We start from the raw sequence: 17,519 nt of genomic DNA, 5'->3' as shown, positions 1-17,519 counted from the left end.
CCCACGTATTGGCTCTGACTTACTCATCACGGAATGTGCTGGTCTCACCTCTTTCACTGCAGCCTTCCCAACCACTCAAGACCACATCTCCAGCCTTCTTGGGAGCACCAATTGCATCAGATACCTGAACTAGGCACTAAGCAGGCCGAAGTGAACACGATGGATTTCACATGTTCTCCTCCCAGGTTAGGACACAAACACTGCAAATTTCCTTTGCAGCCACCTCCAGACCCCAGCACCGGTCCTCAAAGGCAACCAACCAGGTCTTCTGGGGATGGGGTGATCGCATCAACCCTCACTCCTAAATCAACTCCTACCCCCTTCCTTCTGGTCGTGGTCTTTCCCCAGCCTTTATCTTGTGCCCATAAGTCCTCAAAGTTTTAACTCTTTAAATAGCCAAATTTTTGATAACTCTTAAGGCTGTGTTTCTCAAAGATTATTGGCATAATATTTATATAATTTATAGTATAACATTGTTGGTATAAGTAATTTATGAGGATTACGATAGAAAAACTTCATCTTATTAAATCACCAAAAGATTTGGGAAGTTATATTTCTAATTTTTTATTTTATGTGTATGGGTGTTTTGACTGCATCTATACCTGCGTACCACTTTATGTCTGGTGTCTGAGAACACCAGAAGACGGTGTTGAGTCCCCTGGGATTAGAGTTACAGATGTAAGTCATCATGTGGGTGCTGGGAATTGAACCCAGGCCCTCTGGGAGAGCAGCAAGTGCTCTTAACCTCTGAGCCATCTCTCCAGCCCCCTTGGGAAGTTATTTTTATAAGAGAAAGACTGAAAGTGTGATGGTTCGCTGTGGCTCTCCGCTTGACTGCACCTGGAATTAACTAAAACCCAAGCAGCTGGACACACCTGGGAGGAATTCTTCTTGGTTGGACCTTTTGAGATCAGAAGACACACCCTAAATCTGGGCCACACCCTCTGGTGGCAGCCCACATAAAAGGACATGGGAGCAGGGAGCTTTTGCTTTTTGGCTGCTTGCCCTCACTCTCACTGGCCAGTTTATCTATCCTGTCCCTGAGCCTTCACTGGAGTTAGAACCAACTTCTTCAGGATTCTACCGTGGACTGAAATGGCCGCTCTCTAGAGCTTTCCTAGGACTCCAGCACCAGACTGGGATGGCTGAGACATCCAGTCTTGTGGACTGAACAACTACCAGATCCTTTTCATGGGAGACAGTCACTGCTGGACTACTTAGAACACAGCCTGTAAGTCACTCTAATAAATTCGTGTATATTTGTATATATGTCTATCAGTTCTGTTCCTTTAGAGAACTCTGATAGAAACCCAAGGCCTGCAAAGTCACGTAAGTGTGTGGCTGACAGCTCTGCGCTGTCTGTGTTTCCTTTTTTAAGAGTCACACCTGTACCACTTTCCTCACTAGATCTCACAAACAACGCTAAGAACCATGTGGAATATGTGGCATGTTAGCCGATGCTGTCATCCTTGTGATGTGTGGTGCCCTTCTGTACATGAATATTTATTAATATGTGCTCCTTTTATTGGCTGATGAATAAAGCTGCTTTGACCTATGACAGTGCAGAATATAGCTAGGCGGGAAAGTCAAACAATACAAGGAGAGAAAAGACGGAGTTGGAGATGCCAGAGAAGCAGGATGTAAGGTAACAAGACATGAGCCTTGTAGTAAACTATAGAAAAATAGAAATGGGTTAATTTAAGTTCTAAGAGTTAATTAGTAATAAGTCTGAGCTAGCAGGCCAAACAGTTTGTAATTAATATTAAGCTTAAAGGGCTGAAGAACCAGGCAGAACAAAACGCCTCTGGTTATATCCTTGTTGCTGTTTTTGATGGTGGGATTCTTCCTAAGTCATTCTCACTCCCAAACCAGACAATGCACAGGACCAAAGCACTTTCGCAGACTATACATGCTTATAATCCCAACACTTGAAAGGTACAGGCAGGGCTGGAGAGATAGCTCAGCAGTTAAGAACACTGACTGCACTTCCACAGGTCCTGAATTCAATTCCCAGCAACTACATGTTGGCTCACAACCATATGTAATGAGATGCAGTGCCCTCTTCTAGTGTGCAGGCATACATACAGACAAAACACTATACATAGTAAATCTTTAAAAAAAAAAAAAAAGGTGCAGGTGGAGGACCAGGAATTCAAGATCATCCTTGTCTACACTGTGAGTTGGAGGCCAGCCTAGGCAATGAGACCCTGACTCAAACAAAACAATGGAAAAATACCCTCTCTCTTTACTGGTCTTCACAGCTGCTGGCATCTGCAGGTGAACAGTCACCTGCAAGATAATGTTTATATATCTAATTAAGTGTCACAGAAAATACAATTGAAAGACAGTGAAGGGTCAGACCATAGTAACACAAGCCTTTAATCACAGCACTTGGAGGGCAGAGGCAGGCAGATCTCAGTGAGTTTGAGGCCAGCTTAGTCTACAGAGAGTTACCAGGCAGCTAGGACTGTTACACAGAGAAACCCTGTCTCAAGAAGTGAAGGAACAGGACTAGAGAGATGGCTCAGTGGTTAAGAGCACCGACTGCTCTTCCAGAGGACCTGGGTTCAATTTCCAGCACCCACATGGCAGCTCACAACTGTCTGAAGATCCAGTTGCAGGGGATCTGACACCTTCACATCAATGCATATAAATAAAGTTAAATAACCATAAAATAAATTTTAAAAAAAAGAAGTGAAAGAACATGGAATACGCTACAGAAGGCATATAGTGATATTTTAACCTTGGAAGTTTTGCAACAGATAGGCCAAAAGCTAATTATATTTGTTCTGAGACAGTCTCATGTAGCCCAGGCTGGCTTCAAACTCACTCTGTGGCCAAGGTTAACCTGAATTCTTGATCCTTCCACTGCCACCTCCTAAGTCCCAGCAAACAGCCTGCCACCATGCTCTGGCAATACTTGTCCTTGAGGACAAACAGTACCAAATCTAGCTGGCAGGACACATCAGTATATGGGCTGAATTCAGGAGGGATTAGTCACCCAGTAAAACTGACAGAACGCGTTCTAGCCTCCCATGTAGCCCAGTACTTCTTTATAGACATACGGGCATTTGCCACTGGTGGCGCAAGCCTTTAATCCCAGACTCCCGAGGCAGAGGCAAGCGGATCTGAGTTCCAGACCAGCCAGAGCTACACCTGTTTCAAAACAATCATTTTAAAGTATCTCTGAGCTTTTCAAGAGACAAGCTGTGGCTTTTTCCTATAGTACTCATGCCCTGAAAAGTGGAGCATCCTCTGACCCAGACAGACTAACAGCTGCTTACATTGTCAAAGGCAACAGTAACCTCTTATGACATCAGAGAGAGAATTCTTACACAACCCAGCCTAATCCCTTCGGAGACTGGGTAAGAGAACAAGCATGCCACTTCTTTCCCATGTCACACACTGAAAATAACATATCCGGCCCCAACATGCTTTAAGAGGACTTAGAAAATCAAGAGGATGGGAATAGAACAGTAACTTTAAGAGAAAAAAAAACAAAAGTAGCATATTTTCGACATGAGACTAGAGGACAAACTGCCCTCCTTCCATTGTAATCGTTTCTAGTATAGACATAACCTACTACCTGACCTATAGGCTCAGCCAATTCAAAACTTCCAAACCCAGGCTGGGGATGTACAAGCATGAGGTCTTAGGTCCATTCCCCAGCACTGAAAAACAATTTCCAAATCTCACATCATTCCATAGTTCTTGGTCTCTGCTCCTTCTCGGGTCCCAAGCTACCAGGGAAAGGCAGGGCAGGGCTTCTCTTGAGAGGGCCTGTGAAAGTATTGGAGGCAAAATGGGAGACCTGGTTGCCAGGAGACCAGATGATCTTGAACTTTAGTTGCCTTGGCAACAGTAGGGCCCTCTCCATTGTACCTTTAAGGTTAGCCAGTTATCAGGAGCTAGCAGTGGAAGGCCTGGTTCCAAATGGACATTCTTCGATCACTGCTGCCACCCTCCAGCAATAACTTCAACAGATGCTTGCTAATGTGATGGAACTTGAAAGTCAGAGTTTCTACATTTAAGGATTGGAGACTAAAGAAGGTATCACATGACACCTACACATCTCCCAACTACTGAGAACAGTAAGTACAGATATCCACATTAATTCAATTTTCAATTTCCCTTTCATTCAATAATGTTTCCCCTACTGGACCGGGACTTGGGCATCTATGAAAGCATGCTTATGGGTAGGCTGGTGCTACTGCGAACCTCATGGAAAGGGGCAGTTTTTACAAACAGAGAATGGTACTGGGACCTGGAGAGCACCTTGTGTACAGAAGACAGGGAAAACTATCCTATGAGCAGGTAACCGCTTCCAGGCACAGATGGGCAAGCCACTAGTGGCCGCAGACATCGCTGACACTTGTGCAGGTCTCAGCCAGCGCATACTCCCTCTCACTGCTTCTGTCCTCTTTCCAAAGTCATCTTTCCCATTCAGCAATGAACATGAGCTGAGTGTGAACAGTGACAGCACCTGCCCGATGATCTGCGTAGGCCCTGGCTTCAATTCCTAGGAACTCCAAAACCAGAAAGACAAAGTAAGAACAGGCATTGTAGCACATCCTTTAATCCCAGCAAGGCAGAGGGGTCTCTGGGTTGTTAGAGGCTAGCCTAGTCTACAGAGAAAGTCCCCGACTAGCCAGGGCTACATAGTGAGACCCTGTCTGTCTTAGTTACTGTTCTATTACTTTGAAGAGACACCATGTCCAGGCAATTCTCCTAAAGGAAAACATTTACTTGGCCTGGCTTACAGTTCAGAGGTTTAGTTCATTATTGACATGGGGGGAAGCATGGTGGTACACAGACAGACATGGTGCTGGAGAAACAGCAGAGAGTTCTAAATCTGGATACACAGGCAGCAGGAAGAGAGTGGCACTGGGCTTGGCTTGAGCATTTGAAACCCCAAAGCCCAGCCCCAATGACACACTTCCTCCAAGACTGCACCTCATTATCCCTATCACCAGGCTCTAATGGCATGCATCCAAAGAGATGAGCCTATGTGGGCCATTCTTATTCAAACCACCACACTGCCTCAAAAAAAAAAAAAAGAAAGAAAGAAAAGAAAAGAGAAAAAAGAAAAAGAAAAAAGGAAGAAAACAAAAGAAAAGAAAAAGAACAACAGCTGCATGGCAGCAGCTGGACTCCCTTCGAATTCAGTGCTGCTGCATCCATCAGAGGACCCATGCAGAAAAACAGAGCGAGTTTTTTGTTTCTGTGAGCAGGTCTTGCTATTAGTCCACATTGGCCTTGCACCAGCACCATTGTCACTTTGGTCTGCTAAGTGCTGATATTATAGATATGAACCTCACTGTATATTAATTAATGTTAAAGGATAAGTTATATATTATTTACTAATATAAAAAGGTCACTAAGATGCATAATTAAATGGGAGGAAAGCCAGACATAGACTAGTATCATGATACTATGATAAACAGTATCTTAGTTCCTGGCTTACAGCTCCCTCCCCAAAAAAGCTACAGAAATTTAGAATTCACAAATAACTAATTAAACTGAATAGGGAGGGGAAACTGAGAAGGGGAGGGAAGAGGGGAAGAGAATTAGACAGGGGAATATATTGAGAAGAAGGGTAAGAGGAAGACAAAACAGTAATGAGGGGTGAATACAGTCAAAATACATTTATAAATGTATGAAATTGTCAAATTAATGAAAAATGCTCTAAAACATTTTTTTTATTGTGTATGAAGGTATATGCTGGGAATCCTAGCACTAGGAGAGACAGAGGCAGGGGGGTCATAAGTTCATGACCAACCTGGGTTACATAAGATTCCAGAAAACAGAAATAGAAACTAGAATTTCTCTTCCAACTCAAAGGAACTCTAACCTACCCTCCCCCAAACCTGCCTGTCTCAGCATCAACCACAGAGAAATTCTCTGACCTACTTCTGTCTGATAATAGTTATACTTCCCTCCTCACGCCAGAGAAATCTCCCCCATCCCCTGGAGAAAGTAAGGCTGTACAGAGGCTACGAAGAAGCCACACAAACCTTGCTGAGCTGTCTCACAGTCTAAATTATATCAGCTCAAGGCCACTCTAACCAGTCACAAACACTTCAGCAAGGCTGACCAGGCATTTATATCCACAGACATTAAAAAGCAACCGCAAGTTAGATATGGTGGCAAATGTCTTTAATTCCATCACTCAGGAGGCGGCAGCAGGTGAGTCTCTGTGAGCTCAAGGCCAGGCTGGTCTGCATAGCAAGTTCCAGGACAGCCAAAGCTACCTCAGAGACCCTGTCTCAATAATAGTAATGATGATGATGATGATGATGTAATCAGATTTTAAAAAGGAAGACAGTGCAATGTTTTCTTCACAAATCCACATTGGGCAGGACATCCAGAACTCCTCAGGGAAAGTCCCTGAGCGCTCACCACTGTTCCCAGCACAGTGTCTCCAGGATGATCTCAGCAATTAGGTTGGGCTCCTTTGGGGAAAGGCTAGAAACTGCTTTATTAACCTGCCCCAGCCTAGTCACCTCACAACCCCTGGCAACCAGTTACAATCCTTTGCACATCATAACACAGACTGCCTGCATTGCTTAAGACTAGCCTGCCACCTTAAAGCCACAACACGGACATGTTGAGCAGGACAACTGTAGCCAACACAGAGTACAGAGTATACTCTATACTCTAGCCACAGATGTAACAAGTACTCCACAAATTATCCAAAGAGAAATTTGTATGACTTTTTTAAAAAAGGGTTTTAGAAGCTGGGTCTCTCCCACTATGGAGACCAAACTGGCCTTGAATTTGTAGTGACCCTTCCGCCTGACTCCAGGGTACAATGATCACATGCATGCACTTCCACACCAAGATGGTTTTCTTTTCTTGTTTGTGTTTGTTTGTTTTGAGACAGGGTTTCTCTGTGTAGCCCTGGCTGTCCTGGAACTCACTCTGTAGACTAGGCTGGTTTCTAACTCACACATAGATCCGCCTGCCTTCCACCTCCCAGATGCTGGGATTAAAGGAGTACGCTACCACCCGATGTTTTTCAAAGAAGCAAGGAAACTAGACACCAGGTCACAGTACTGCAAAAGAGCAGTGGCCACACAAGAATGGAGATACTGAAGTTTTAAAATTATATTTATTTATAGATGTATGTTCATGGGGAGCTGATGCACCTGCCATAGCATGTGTCTGGAGGTCAGGAGATAGTCTGCAAGACTTGGTCTGTCCTTCCACCATGAGTCCTGGAGATCAAAATTAGGTAATTGGGCTTAGCAGCCAGCACCCTTAAGCCACCTTAAGGCCCACAGTTGACTTTTCATTTCTACATATGAATTTGCATAAGAGCCTTAAGAACAACTTAAGGAATACAATTCACAAGTTATGCAAACGAGCCAGGTGTGGTGGTATTCACCCATAATCCCAGCACTGGGGTAAAGAAGCTAAAGGCAGGAGGAAGCTAGCCTGGGCTACAGAGGAAAACTCTCAAAACAAAAACTCTAAAACCATGAATTCACTATTACACTGTGCCCCACTGCAGTAAGCAAAACCAGAATATGTTAGCCAGAACCCACCCAGCTTTATGGCAACTCCTATCTTTTCCTTCCCACCCTTCCCAGGTCCACAAGTCCAACCGCTGAGTCACTGGGTATCCTCAACCTAGCTCCCATCTGTTGGCCAGCGTTCCCTTTGTGCCTCTCCAAGAGCTCAAATGTTAGCACTGCCTCACAACCCTGCTCCTTTCCTGTCACCCATTGCATGTTGCATGCAAGCATACAACACAGAACACAAAGCAAACAGTAGTAAAGAAGTATACTAGTCGGGCCTTTACTCCCAGCACTCGGGAGGAGGAGGCATGTGGATCTCTGTGAGTTCGACGCTAGCCTGCTCTACAAGAGCTGGTTCCAAGACAGGCTCCAAAGCTACAGAAAAAACCGTCTCAAAAAACCAAAAAAAAAAAAAAAACCCTAAGTAATATACTCAGAGAAAGAATGAGCCAATGAGTTTAGTACAAAGAGTGGTGAATTAAAATATATATACTAAAGATACACTTCAGGAGTACAGAGACAATACACAATGCAGAGATATCCCCAGATAAGGCCCAGAGCACATGCACACACTCTCGCACGCAAGCATACACGTGCACACCAAGCATATATATATGGATCAACACAACCAGGCTTGATGGCAAACTCCATAAAGCACTTGGGGTTAGAGGCAGGAGAAACAGGAGTTCAAGGTCAGTTTCCAAACAGCAAATTTGTGACCAGCCTGAGCTACATGAGACCCTATCTCAAATAAAAGCCACCTGTGGGGCTTGAGAGATGGCTCAGCGGTTAAGAGCACTGACTGCTCTTCCAAAGGTCCTGAGTTCAGTTCCCGGCAACCACATGGTGGCTCACAACCATCTGTAATGAGGTCTGGTGCCCTCTTCTGGCCTGCAGGCATACACACAGACAGAATATTGTATACATAATAAGTAAATAAATAAATATTTTTAAAAAAAGCCACCTGTGGCTCAGTGGTTAAGAGCAGGTACTGCTCTTATACAGGACCCAAGTGTGCTTCCCAGCATCCACTACAGGGGGCTCACAGTTGCCTGTAACTCTACCACCACCAAGTGATCCAAAGTCTCTTTCTGGCTTCCAGGGACACCTCCGTTCACATTCATATGCATATGCACGATTACAAAATAAAGCTTGCTGGGTGGTGGCACAGGCCTTTAGTCCCAGCACTCTGAGTTCAAGGCCAGCCTGGTCTACTTTGGGAGTTCCAAGACAGTCAGAGCTGCATAGTAAGACCCTGTCTCAAAAACGGGGGTGACGGAGGCTCAGAGGTTTAGAGCACCTACTGCTGCTCTTGCAGAGGACCCAGTTTGATTCTCAGCACCCACCAGGTATAGCAACTCACAGCCATCTGTAAAACCAGTCTCCTCTTCTGGCCTCCACCAGCACCAGGAATACAGTTGATTCACAAACATACAGGCAGGTAAAACACCCATACACACAAATAAAATAAAATAATTAAAACAAAACAAAAACAAACAAACAAAAAAAATGAAGGGCACCAGAATCTGCCTAATAGGTTACTAAGCACCTGCCATAATTGAAGAGCAGGCCTCTCCAAGGCAGTAAGCGCTCTCCCTTAGAACATGCGACAAATGGTCAGACAGGGGCTTTACAACAGGATTTCACATCACTGTGCTAGCAAAACAACAGATTGACCCTATCGCCTGAATGGATCCACAATACGCCTGACTTAAAGGAAAATGATAGTTTTGTTTTGTTTTGTTCTTTAAGACAGATCTCTTATGTAGCTCTGAATAGCCTGGAACTCTCTTTGTAGACCAAGCTGGCCTTGAACTCACAGATCTACCTCTATAAGCATGTACCATCATGCCTAGCGAAAACGATATAATTCTTAAAGGTTAGTTTCCCAAACCGTGAGCCCGCTATCACTTAACGGGTTTCAGATGATCTGGGGCAGGCCTGTAGGCGACACATCAAATGATATCAAATCCCAGGGTGGACATCATCCCCTTTGCGATTTTCCCTAAAGTTTCAGCATCTGCTGTGAAGAAAGTCTCATGCAAAGATCCTCCTGAATATTCCCCGCTCATAAGTCCCAAACTTGATAATTAGCAGTCAAAACGTGCTTGAACTCTGATGTTCCAGTCTCCATTTCCCCAATACCCAGATTATAGGCACGTACAACCATGCCCAGTTCATGCGGTACAGGGGAGCCAACACGGAGCTAAATTCCTGCTAGGCAAGCAGTCAACCAACCAAGCTACAACCTCCACACTCTTTATCAACTGTTTGACCGAGTCAAGATTCCTTCCCACTGGAACTCCTGGCAAGCTGAAGGCATATGGCATGAGCAACCTCCACTCGCACTTCCTCTTCTGTACCACAGGGACTCTTTCCAGCCCAGGCCTCGGAGCACCTGCACTAAGTCCTGGAGGACCTCGTGTTCCACCAGCATGCTCATGAGAAGTAGCTAGGGCAGGAGCCAACTGACCTTCAGGGCTTTGAAGATGACCCCCGGGTGCCGGGGAGACCTGGTGGTATTGTTCTCTAGCAGCTGCTCCAAAGCGCGCCGAAGCCCGGAGAAGTCTGTAGGGGGGTTGTAAGTCCTCGTTCCCTTGTAATGAATGGAGCTAAAGGCTTCGGGGAAGCGGCCCAACTTCCTGAAGCGGTCCTGGATGAGCTTCTCGGGCGCCTCTGCGGGGTGATCTGTACAAACAGAAACGGGCGTGTGGGCGGTGAGTGCCTTTCCTGAAAACAAGCCGCCTGCATCTCACTGTAAACGGAGGATAAATTTTACTCTGCACATGTTTAGAATTACAGCATTCCGTCAGGCGATGGTTGTAAACACCTTTAATCTTAGCACCTGGGAGGCAGAGGCAGGCAGATCTCTGAGTTCGAGGTCAGCCTGGTCAATATAGTAAGTTTCAGGACAGCCAGGGCTCTTATACAAAGAAACCCTGTCTCAACCCCATCCCCACCCCCCGAAAAGAAAGAATTATAGGATTTGCTTGGCCATGACTGGTAAGGAGCAAGGAGAGGACACGAGCATCTCACAAGCTGCCGCTGATTACATGGGTGTGTGATGCACGGCCTTACACACTGTGGTATAATGTGCACTTGTCTGTATGTCTATCAGAGGAGAATCTTAAAAAGGATTCACTGGAAGAAAAATATAGACATGTCAGCATAAAGGGAAAGACAAGTACTGCCCATGTCTTCCTCCTCCCACACGCTCACCCTCTCTGCCACACTTATCATCATATACAGCCTGCTTCGTACTCGCCTGTTACACCATACACTGAAGAAGAGCCGTGTTCTCTTCAGGAGCTACACAGTTTTCTAGCCTGTGGATATACTTAGCCAGTTGTCTACTAGTGAGCACTCACAATTTTATACTTCGGGAACTCTGGTCTTGCACGATGAAGCTGCGAAGCTGTGGCAAGCTAGCAAAACAGGGGAAGTGGCTCGCGCACAGGCTCAGCACCTGTCCAGCAGCCACGGGCTAGGCAGAGGCAGTGTAGGTTTTAGAGGTAAGGGTGTGTTTAGACAGATGCTTTGGTTTACCTTCCTCCAACACTGTAATAAAATCACGCAGACATTGAAGAGACACTAGTTCAGATTTAAAGGGGCAGTCATTAACAAGCAGCCATCAGAATTCTGGACCTACTCCCTACACCCAGCTCATGCTGAGGTCTGAAAGAAGTGGTGGGAGTGTTAGTCCCCGTCTTCTTCCAGATCAGCACAGGATCCTGACCTGGCTGCTTCCCTTCATGCCAGCATCTCTACATGCCTTTCCCTGAACACACAATCACTGCTCCCAAATGAATCCATCTGCTCACCTATATAACAAAATCCAGGCAGTGCATTCCTAAAATGAATATCCTAACTCAGAAACGATTTCAATGCTGTCCTGGAGCTTGATTTCTGTGGCTGACCAAAAGCAACTTGGGGAAAAAAGATTACTTTCTTGCACAGCCTAGGCCTACCTGCAGAGGGATGGTACTGCCCACAGTATTAATTAGCAATCAAAAAACGGGTTGGGGCGGGAGACAGACCAGAGGTTAAGGTCACTGGCTGCTTATTCAGAGGACATAGGTTCAATTCCCAGCACCCACGTGGCAGCTCACAGTGATTTGTAACTTGAGTCCTAGGGAGTCTAACATCCTCTTCTGGTCTCCTCAGGAATCAAGGCATGCATGTGGTAGATAGGCATACATGTAGACAAAAAACCCACACATATTAATTTTTTTTTCTTAAGAAAATATGGGCTGGAGAGATGGCTCGGTAAAAGCAACACTGATTGCTCTTCAGAGGACTAGGTCCAAATCCCAGCACTCACATGGTTAGTAACAACCCTCTGTAACTCCAGTTCCAAGAGGATATTATGCCCTCTTCTGGCCCTCACAGACACTGCATGCATGGGGCAGGATACACGCAGGCAAAGCATCATACCCTTAAAAAAAATCTCATGAAAATGCCCATAGACCAATCTGAACAAGCCTGTTCCCAAACTCCCTCAGGCAACCCTGGGCTCTGTCGAGCTGACTTCTGAAACAAACCAGGAGAACACTTCAGATTTCAGACTTTCAGATTCAGCACGTTCCTTTCACAAGGCTTTGCAAACATCCCAAAATCCAAAACCCACAATCTTACTTCTGGTCCCAAGCATTCTGCATAAGGAATACTCAACCTGCCATTTCCTATTTAACTCCTCCCACCTAGCACTCCTCTATCCAGAAAAGCAGCAAGATCAAACAGAAACCTGAAAGTAAACAGCTCTGAAGCAAGAGAACTGCAATGCTCGATTTGCCCACTTTTTGACCCGCCTCCTACCCTGCTCTTCTCGCTGTCCTAAGGCTTCAAGAAGCTGCCTTACTCCAGAAAAGGCTCTGGACTTCAGAATTCAAAGACCTTGGTTCCACCCCAATTCTGCCAGGACTGCCTTGGCTACAGACTGCGAGCAGTTCTCTGTGTCATTTGGGGCTGCTACACACAGCACGGTGCATAGCACAATGCAACAAAGATGGCTTCTGTGGGCTGGCTATTACAAAAGTCTGGGCGGACAATCCTTGCCCTTAAGGCTGTAAAACCCAGAATGACTTAGGAGGGCTGATTGCAAGGGGCGATCTAGAGTCAGCACTTCCTGCTTCCTTACCAATCTCACAGTCATTTCTTGTTTGTCTCTTCCTTCACTCTGGAAAGTCATGACTCACTGGAACCACCACAAACAAGTAGTCCCAGGCCTATCGAAACAACCTCTCTTCTGGTCCAGTCTGCCCTCTGCCCTCTTACCACCCCAGTCACGGCTCAGTCCCTGTATTTCCCTACCTGACTACCATGGAGACTCCCCAACACAAGGCAAGCTCCTCTACTTGTTGATGGGGACAGGGAGTGGTGCTCTGAAATACAGATCTGACATTATTTCGGGCTCTGCCCAAGATCCTTCAGAGAACTCATCCAAGGCCTCCCACAGTCTGATCCTCAAGTACACAAATAGCTATGCTTCAGATGGGCACAACTCTTCATGTATCATTTAACACACATCTGTGCCCCAAATATTCATCTTGGTTCTCTAACACACGAGCAGCAGTAAGTAAGGTAGGCAACGTTTCTGCCTTCATGTTGTTTCCATTCTCACGGAAATAACTCCACAAACAAACAAGCACACACAGGACACTCCAGATGAGAGGCGTGCAGATGAGAGGACAGATGTGACACTAGGGTGCAGGAACGACCACATCCTAGAGTCAGGAAAGGCTTGGCCCAGACGAGAGCTAAGTATAAGAGATAGACAGATAGCTGGGGCAAAGTGGTCCAGACTGACAGAAGGAGTATGCCAAGGTGAGGACACCAAAAAGGTGTTATAGCTAGTGGGAAGCGTGTGTGTGTGTGTGTGTGTGTGTGTGTGTGTGTGTGTGTGTATTCACATATGTATATAGATATATATATTTGCATGTGCCCATGGGCAAACACCCATACTACCTACACACTCAGAGAGTGAGGAGCGGGCCAAGGGGAGATACCTAGTGACCAGACACACTGACAGGGGTTAGACAGAGCACCACATTCAGGAGTTTGGATTATACTTGTTCTTATTTTGGTTTCTGGAACAGGGTCTCACTGTCTCAGGCTGGCCTCAAACTTGAGCTCCTCCTGCCTCAGGTTCCTAAGTGCCGGGATTACAGGTATACATGCCAATATCTAGCTACTGGATTACTTTTTTTTTTCTTGGCTTGGTTTACATTTTGATGTAATAGAAAGCAAGCAGGAATATCACAAGCCTGGATATCTAAATTATAAATGAAGCTTTTCTTTCAAGAGAGCCCTCTGGGAGGCAGACAGCGAAGGCATCAAAGAGCTGATGCTGGGGTTTAGGAATCGACTGCACAGCCAGCTGCAGACCCCTGCATGTGGCTGCTCTAGGATTCCCAGGGATTTGCCCCCCTCGGGACATGCTCTTCCCCTCTTCTGCCTATGAGACTCAATCTGCAGGCCCTACTTCCTCTTCTGAAGACCCCACTAAGATGTGCGGTCCCTCCTCTCCATTCCCACGGCCCCATTGCCTACATATGCTACAAAACCAAGACCCACACAGTCTCTCCAAGTAGACTGAGGGTAGGTGCTTTTAGCTCTACACTTCACTGTTTAGAACACGATATGGGTACTTTCTTGGCTGAATAAATAGATGTGAACAGTATAATTGTTTTAGAGGCCAGACTACTTACTATCCCCACCACGGCTAGTAACTATTGCTGCCCCTGAAAAGACTGTTCCGTATTTCTCAAAGAAAACAAAGACTAAGGTAACGTATACACCACATATGCCTCCATACATTCCATTCTCTCTCCTGTAACACCGGTGGAGTGTCATGTTCTAGGCCAACTCCTACACCCGAGAGTCACTCCAGCTGCTTCTGTTCTTACTTACAGTAATTGTACTGCCTCCTAAGTGCTGGGACCCCAGGTTTGTACCTGACAGGGCCCAGAGGTATGGGTCCATTCCATCTTGACTAAGGGGTAGAGTTGAACTAACTTCTGCTTCTCAAGGTTACTGTCAACAGGTGTGGCTAATATCCAGACCTGATATTTCAGGTAAAGTAGATCTATTTCTACCTCAAAGGTCCAACTTAAGTTTCTATTCCCTTTGGAAGATAGATTCCACTCGGGGAGTGGTTGGCCTACTGAATGTTTTGGTCTAGGGTGTGAGCCGTTACTTGTCTTGTTCTGGAGACAGAATGTTTAATTAAGAATGTAGCCCGCAGTCCTTCAACTGACCTGTTCACTCTTTGTATCACGTCAATGCAGTTTTTTTTATATATCTTACTTCACCTTTTGGGATGGGGTACTTAAGGAAATGGAAATTAAACATGGGCGACTTCAGTATTCACTGGACTCCTGACCTATCCTATGCTTTTGTCTCTTATTTCTCCTATATCTATGCTCCTTTTGCCTAAAAATTCTAATTCTCACGCTCCTACCCAGGAACGTTCAAATCCACCTCAGCTAGGGGCCTGGCAGAAGTCACCCCGAGCAGGTAGCTTGAGACACGTACTTAGTGCTCAGGGTTCAACCAGAGCCTCCAGCATGGAGGTATCTGGTCTCTTTCTTGTATTTACCCTGTCTCTAATGAATCATCTCATCAGCACACCAATATCTTAAATATTTATGAGGGAAATTCGCAGAAATTCCCCGTGAGCCACTAGCTACCACTTTGTACTCCTGCTTCCCGCTGTGAAACTCTTGGAAAGAATTCGTTTAACATCCTCACGATCTTAATAGTGACAATGACAGTTGCATTTCTTCCTTTCTGGATTTTCTGAGACAGAGTTCCATGTAGTCTATGCTGGCCTTGAACATACGAATCCTCCAATCCTCCGACCTTTAGCTCTTGAGTGCTGGGCCTATAGGCACACACCGCCATACCTGCCTTTCTTGTGTTTGAGTGTGACAAGGTCTCTCTATGTAACCCAGGTTGGCCTAAAATTCATAATCCTCCTGCCCCAGGTTCCCAAATATTGAAATTACTGGCATACATCATTCCCCCTGGCTCTTCTAGCTTCTCTTGATGCCATTCTGACTGAGCTTTCACTACCAGCATTGCAAGGAAACACATCTGACCCCATTACCCCAGGTCTTTAGTCCACTAGCATGTCCTAATTCTTGCCATAGTTGATTACTCCAGCATTTCTGGAACATTTTCTTAGTCTTGCCCGGGCACTCCTGAGCACTCCACCATCACCATATTGCATCCCAGAGGCCACCTCCTTTTCCCCAAAAAGGTCATTCTGAGACAGCACTGTCTACTCACCAGAACCCAGGAGCTGAGTGTGCACAGTCTCATGGAAAATAATAACTGCAGGGCCCAGGGTGGATAAGGGGACATCCAGGCCACAGCGTGCAGTGGTAGCCTTGAGTTCCTTGGTAAAGTGCTTCAGGTAAGCTTCCGAGGCATCCCCAAGGAATTTGAAGAGATCATTATGTAGCCGGTCTGCATGAGTTCGATAGATGACCAGGTCTGAAATGGCCAGGACCTTTAGCAGCAGCCGTGTTCTCTGGCTTAGGTTCACAGTGGCCCCCAAGAGTCCTTCTGTGTCTATCACTGTTACTTTATGGACTGGGTCATAGGCTGCCCATACTCCCACCGTGCAGGACTCCTGAGCAGGGGAGGTTTTGAAGACTTCTCGGCCATAGAAGAAAGTGTGGTTGAGGGTATGGGACTTTCCATCACCAGTATTTCCAAAAATGGAAACCACCTTGAGATGCTGATCAGGCTTACAGTCCAATTTCCTAATAAAGTCCTCTTCATTTGTTACCTTCAAAAAACAAAAAAAAACAAAAAAACAAAAAAAGGAAAAGACAATAAAATATGGAAACTGAAAAACTAACTTCTATAAAAAACAGAAATGCTTCCCAGGGCCGAGGCCCTTTCTGACCTGTTGAAGTGGAAGGAAAAAGAAGTCCCAGCTCCACCCTTAGCAAACGGCTCATGGGACCCTCTGAAGCTTCAGTCAGTGGAGGAACTTAGTAGTCATGGAAGAGCTAAAATGGGGGCTAATGAGATAGCTTGATGGTTAAAAGTATTTGCTGCTCTTGCAGAGAACCCAAATTTGGTTCCCAGAACCCACACTGAGATGCTCATAACTGTAACTCTAGCTCCAGGGGATCGAATGCCTGCTTCTGGCTTCCAATGGGCACCTGCATTCATCTGCACACAGGCACACACAAACACACAACTTAAAAAAACTTAATAAAGGGCTAAAACCATAAAGTTCTTAAAAGAAAACACGTTAATCACTGAATTAAGCAGCAGTTTCTAAAAGATAGACAAATTAATAGTTTAAGTTCAGACCATGTGCTGTAAAACCACCACGACAGTGCAAAGATGAGCTGGAGAGATGGCGCAGTGGTTAAGATCCCTGGCTGCTCTTCCAGAGGACTGGGCTTCATGTCCCAGAACCCTTATCTTGGCTCACAATCATCTGTAACTCCAGCCTCAGGGGTTCCAATACTTTCTTCTAGTCTCCACAGGCATCAGGTATGCATGTGATGTAAATACATATATGCAGGCCAAACAGTCATACATACAAAATAAATATAAATTAATGCATTGTTTTTTTTTTTAAAAAAAAAAGCCAAGAATTGAAACAGATATTCCTCCAAAGATCTGGAAATGGCCATACGTACCTGAAATCTGCATACCATTCACCAGTGGAGAAACACAACTCAAAACCATGTCAGCACTTTCCCCATCTACCAGAATGGCTATACTCAAAAAGGCATTAACAAGTGTTGGCAACAACAGAAATTGCAGCCTTGCAGGAACACAGAATGGCATGGTCACTTTAGAAATAGTGCAGCACTCACTGAAATAGTTAATTTTAAAAAAAGCAGGTATGCCGGCATATGTTCATGATCCCCCTAGGGAGACTGAGACTGGAAAAACACAAGTTTTGATGAAAAAATAATAGAAATGTTTATTTTCTAATTATGTATGCATATGTGGTGTGTGTGTATGTGT

General features: G+C 45.4%; 1 protein-coding gene across 2 annotated transcripts in view; it reads right to left on the bottom strand.

The window, feature by feature from the left end:
- Positions 1-17,519, bottom strand: part of Zfyve1 (zinc finger FYVE-type containing 1) — a 58,019-nt gene that overhangs the window by 16,665 nt on the left and 23,835 nt on the right. Inside the window, exons 3-4 of one of the 2 annotated variants that reach the window (XM_048449110.3) lie at positions 15,810-16,314; positions 9,994-10,208 (exon numbers count right to left, since the gene is read on the bottom strand). In XM_048449110.3, coding sequence (XP_048305067.1) covers positions 9,994-10,208; positions 15,810-16,314 — 720 coding nt within the window. Of the gene's footprint in view, positions 1-3,696; positions 3,816-9,993; positions 10,209-15,809; positions 16,315-17,519 lie in introns of those variants that run through there. The other variant, XM_048449111.3, reaches the window with a different exon arrangement.

The sequence above is a fragment of the Myodes glareolus genome, chromosome 11 (assembly GCF_982192425.1).
Source record: "Myodes glareolus chromosome 11, mMyoGla1.1, whole genome shotgun sequence".
Taxonomy (NCBI): domain Eukaryota; kingdom Metazoa; phylum Chordata; class Mammalia; order Rodentia; family Cricetidae; genus Myodes; species Myodes glareolus.
This window is presented reverse-complemented; position numbering and strand designations above follow the sequence as displayed.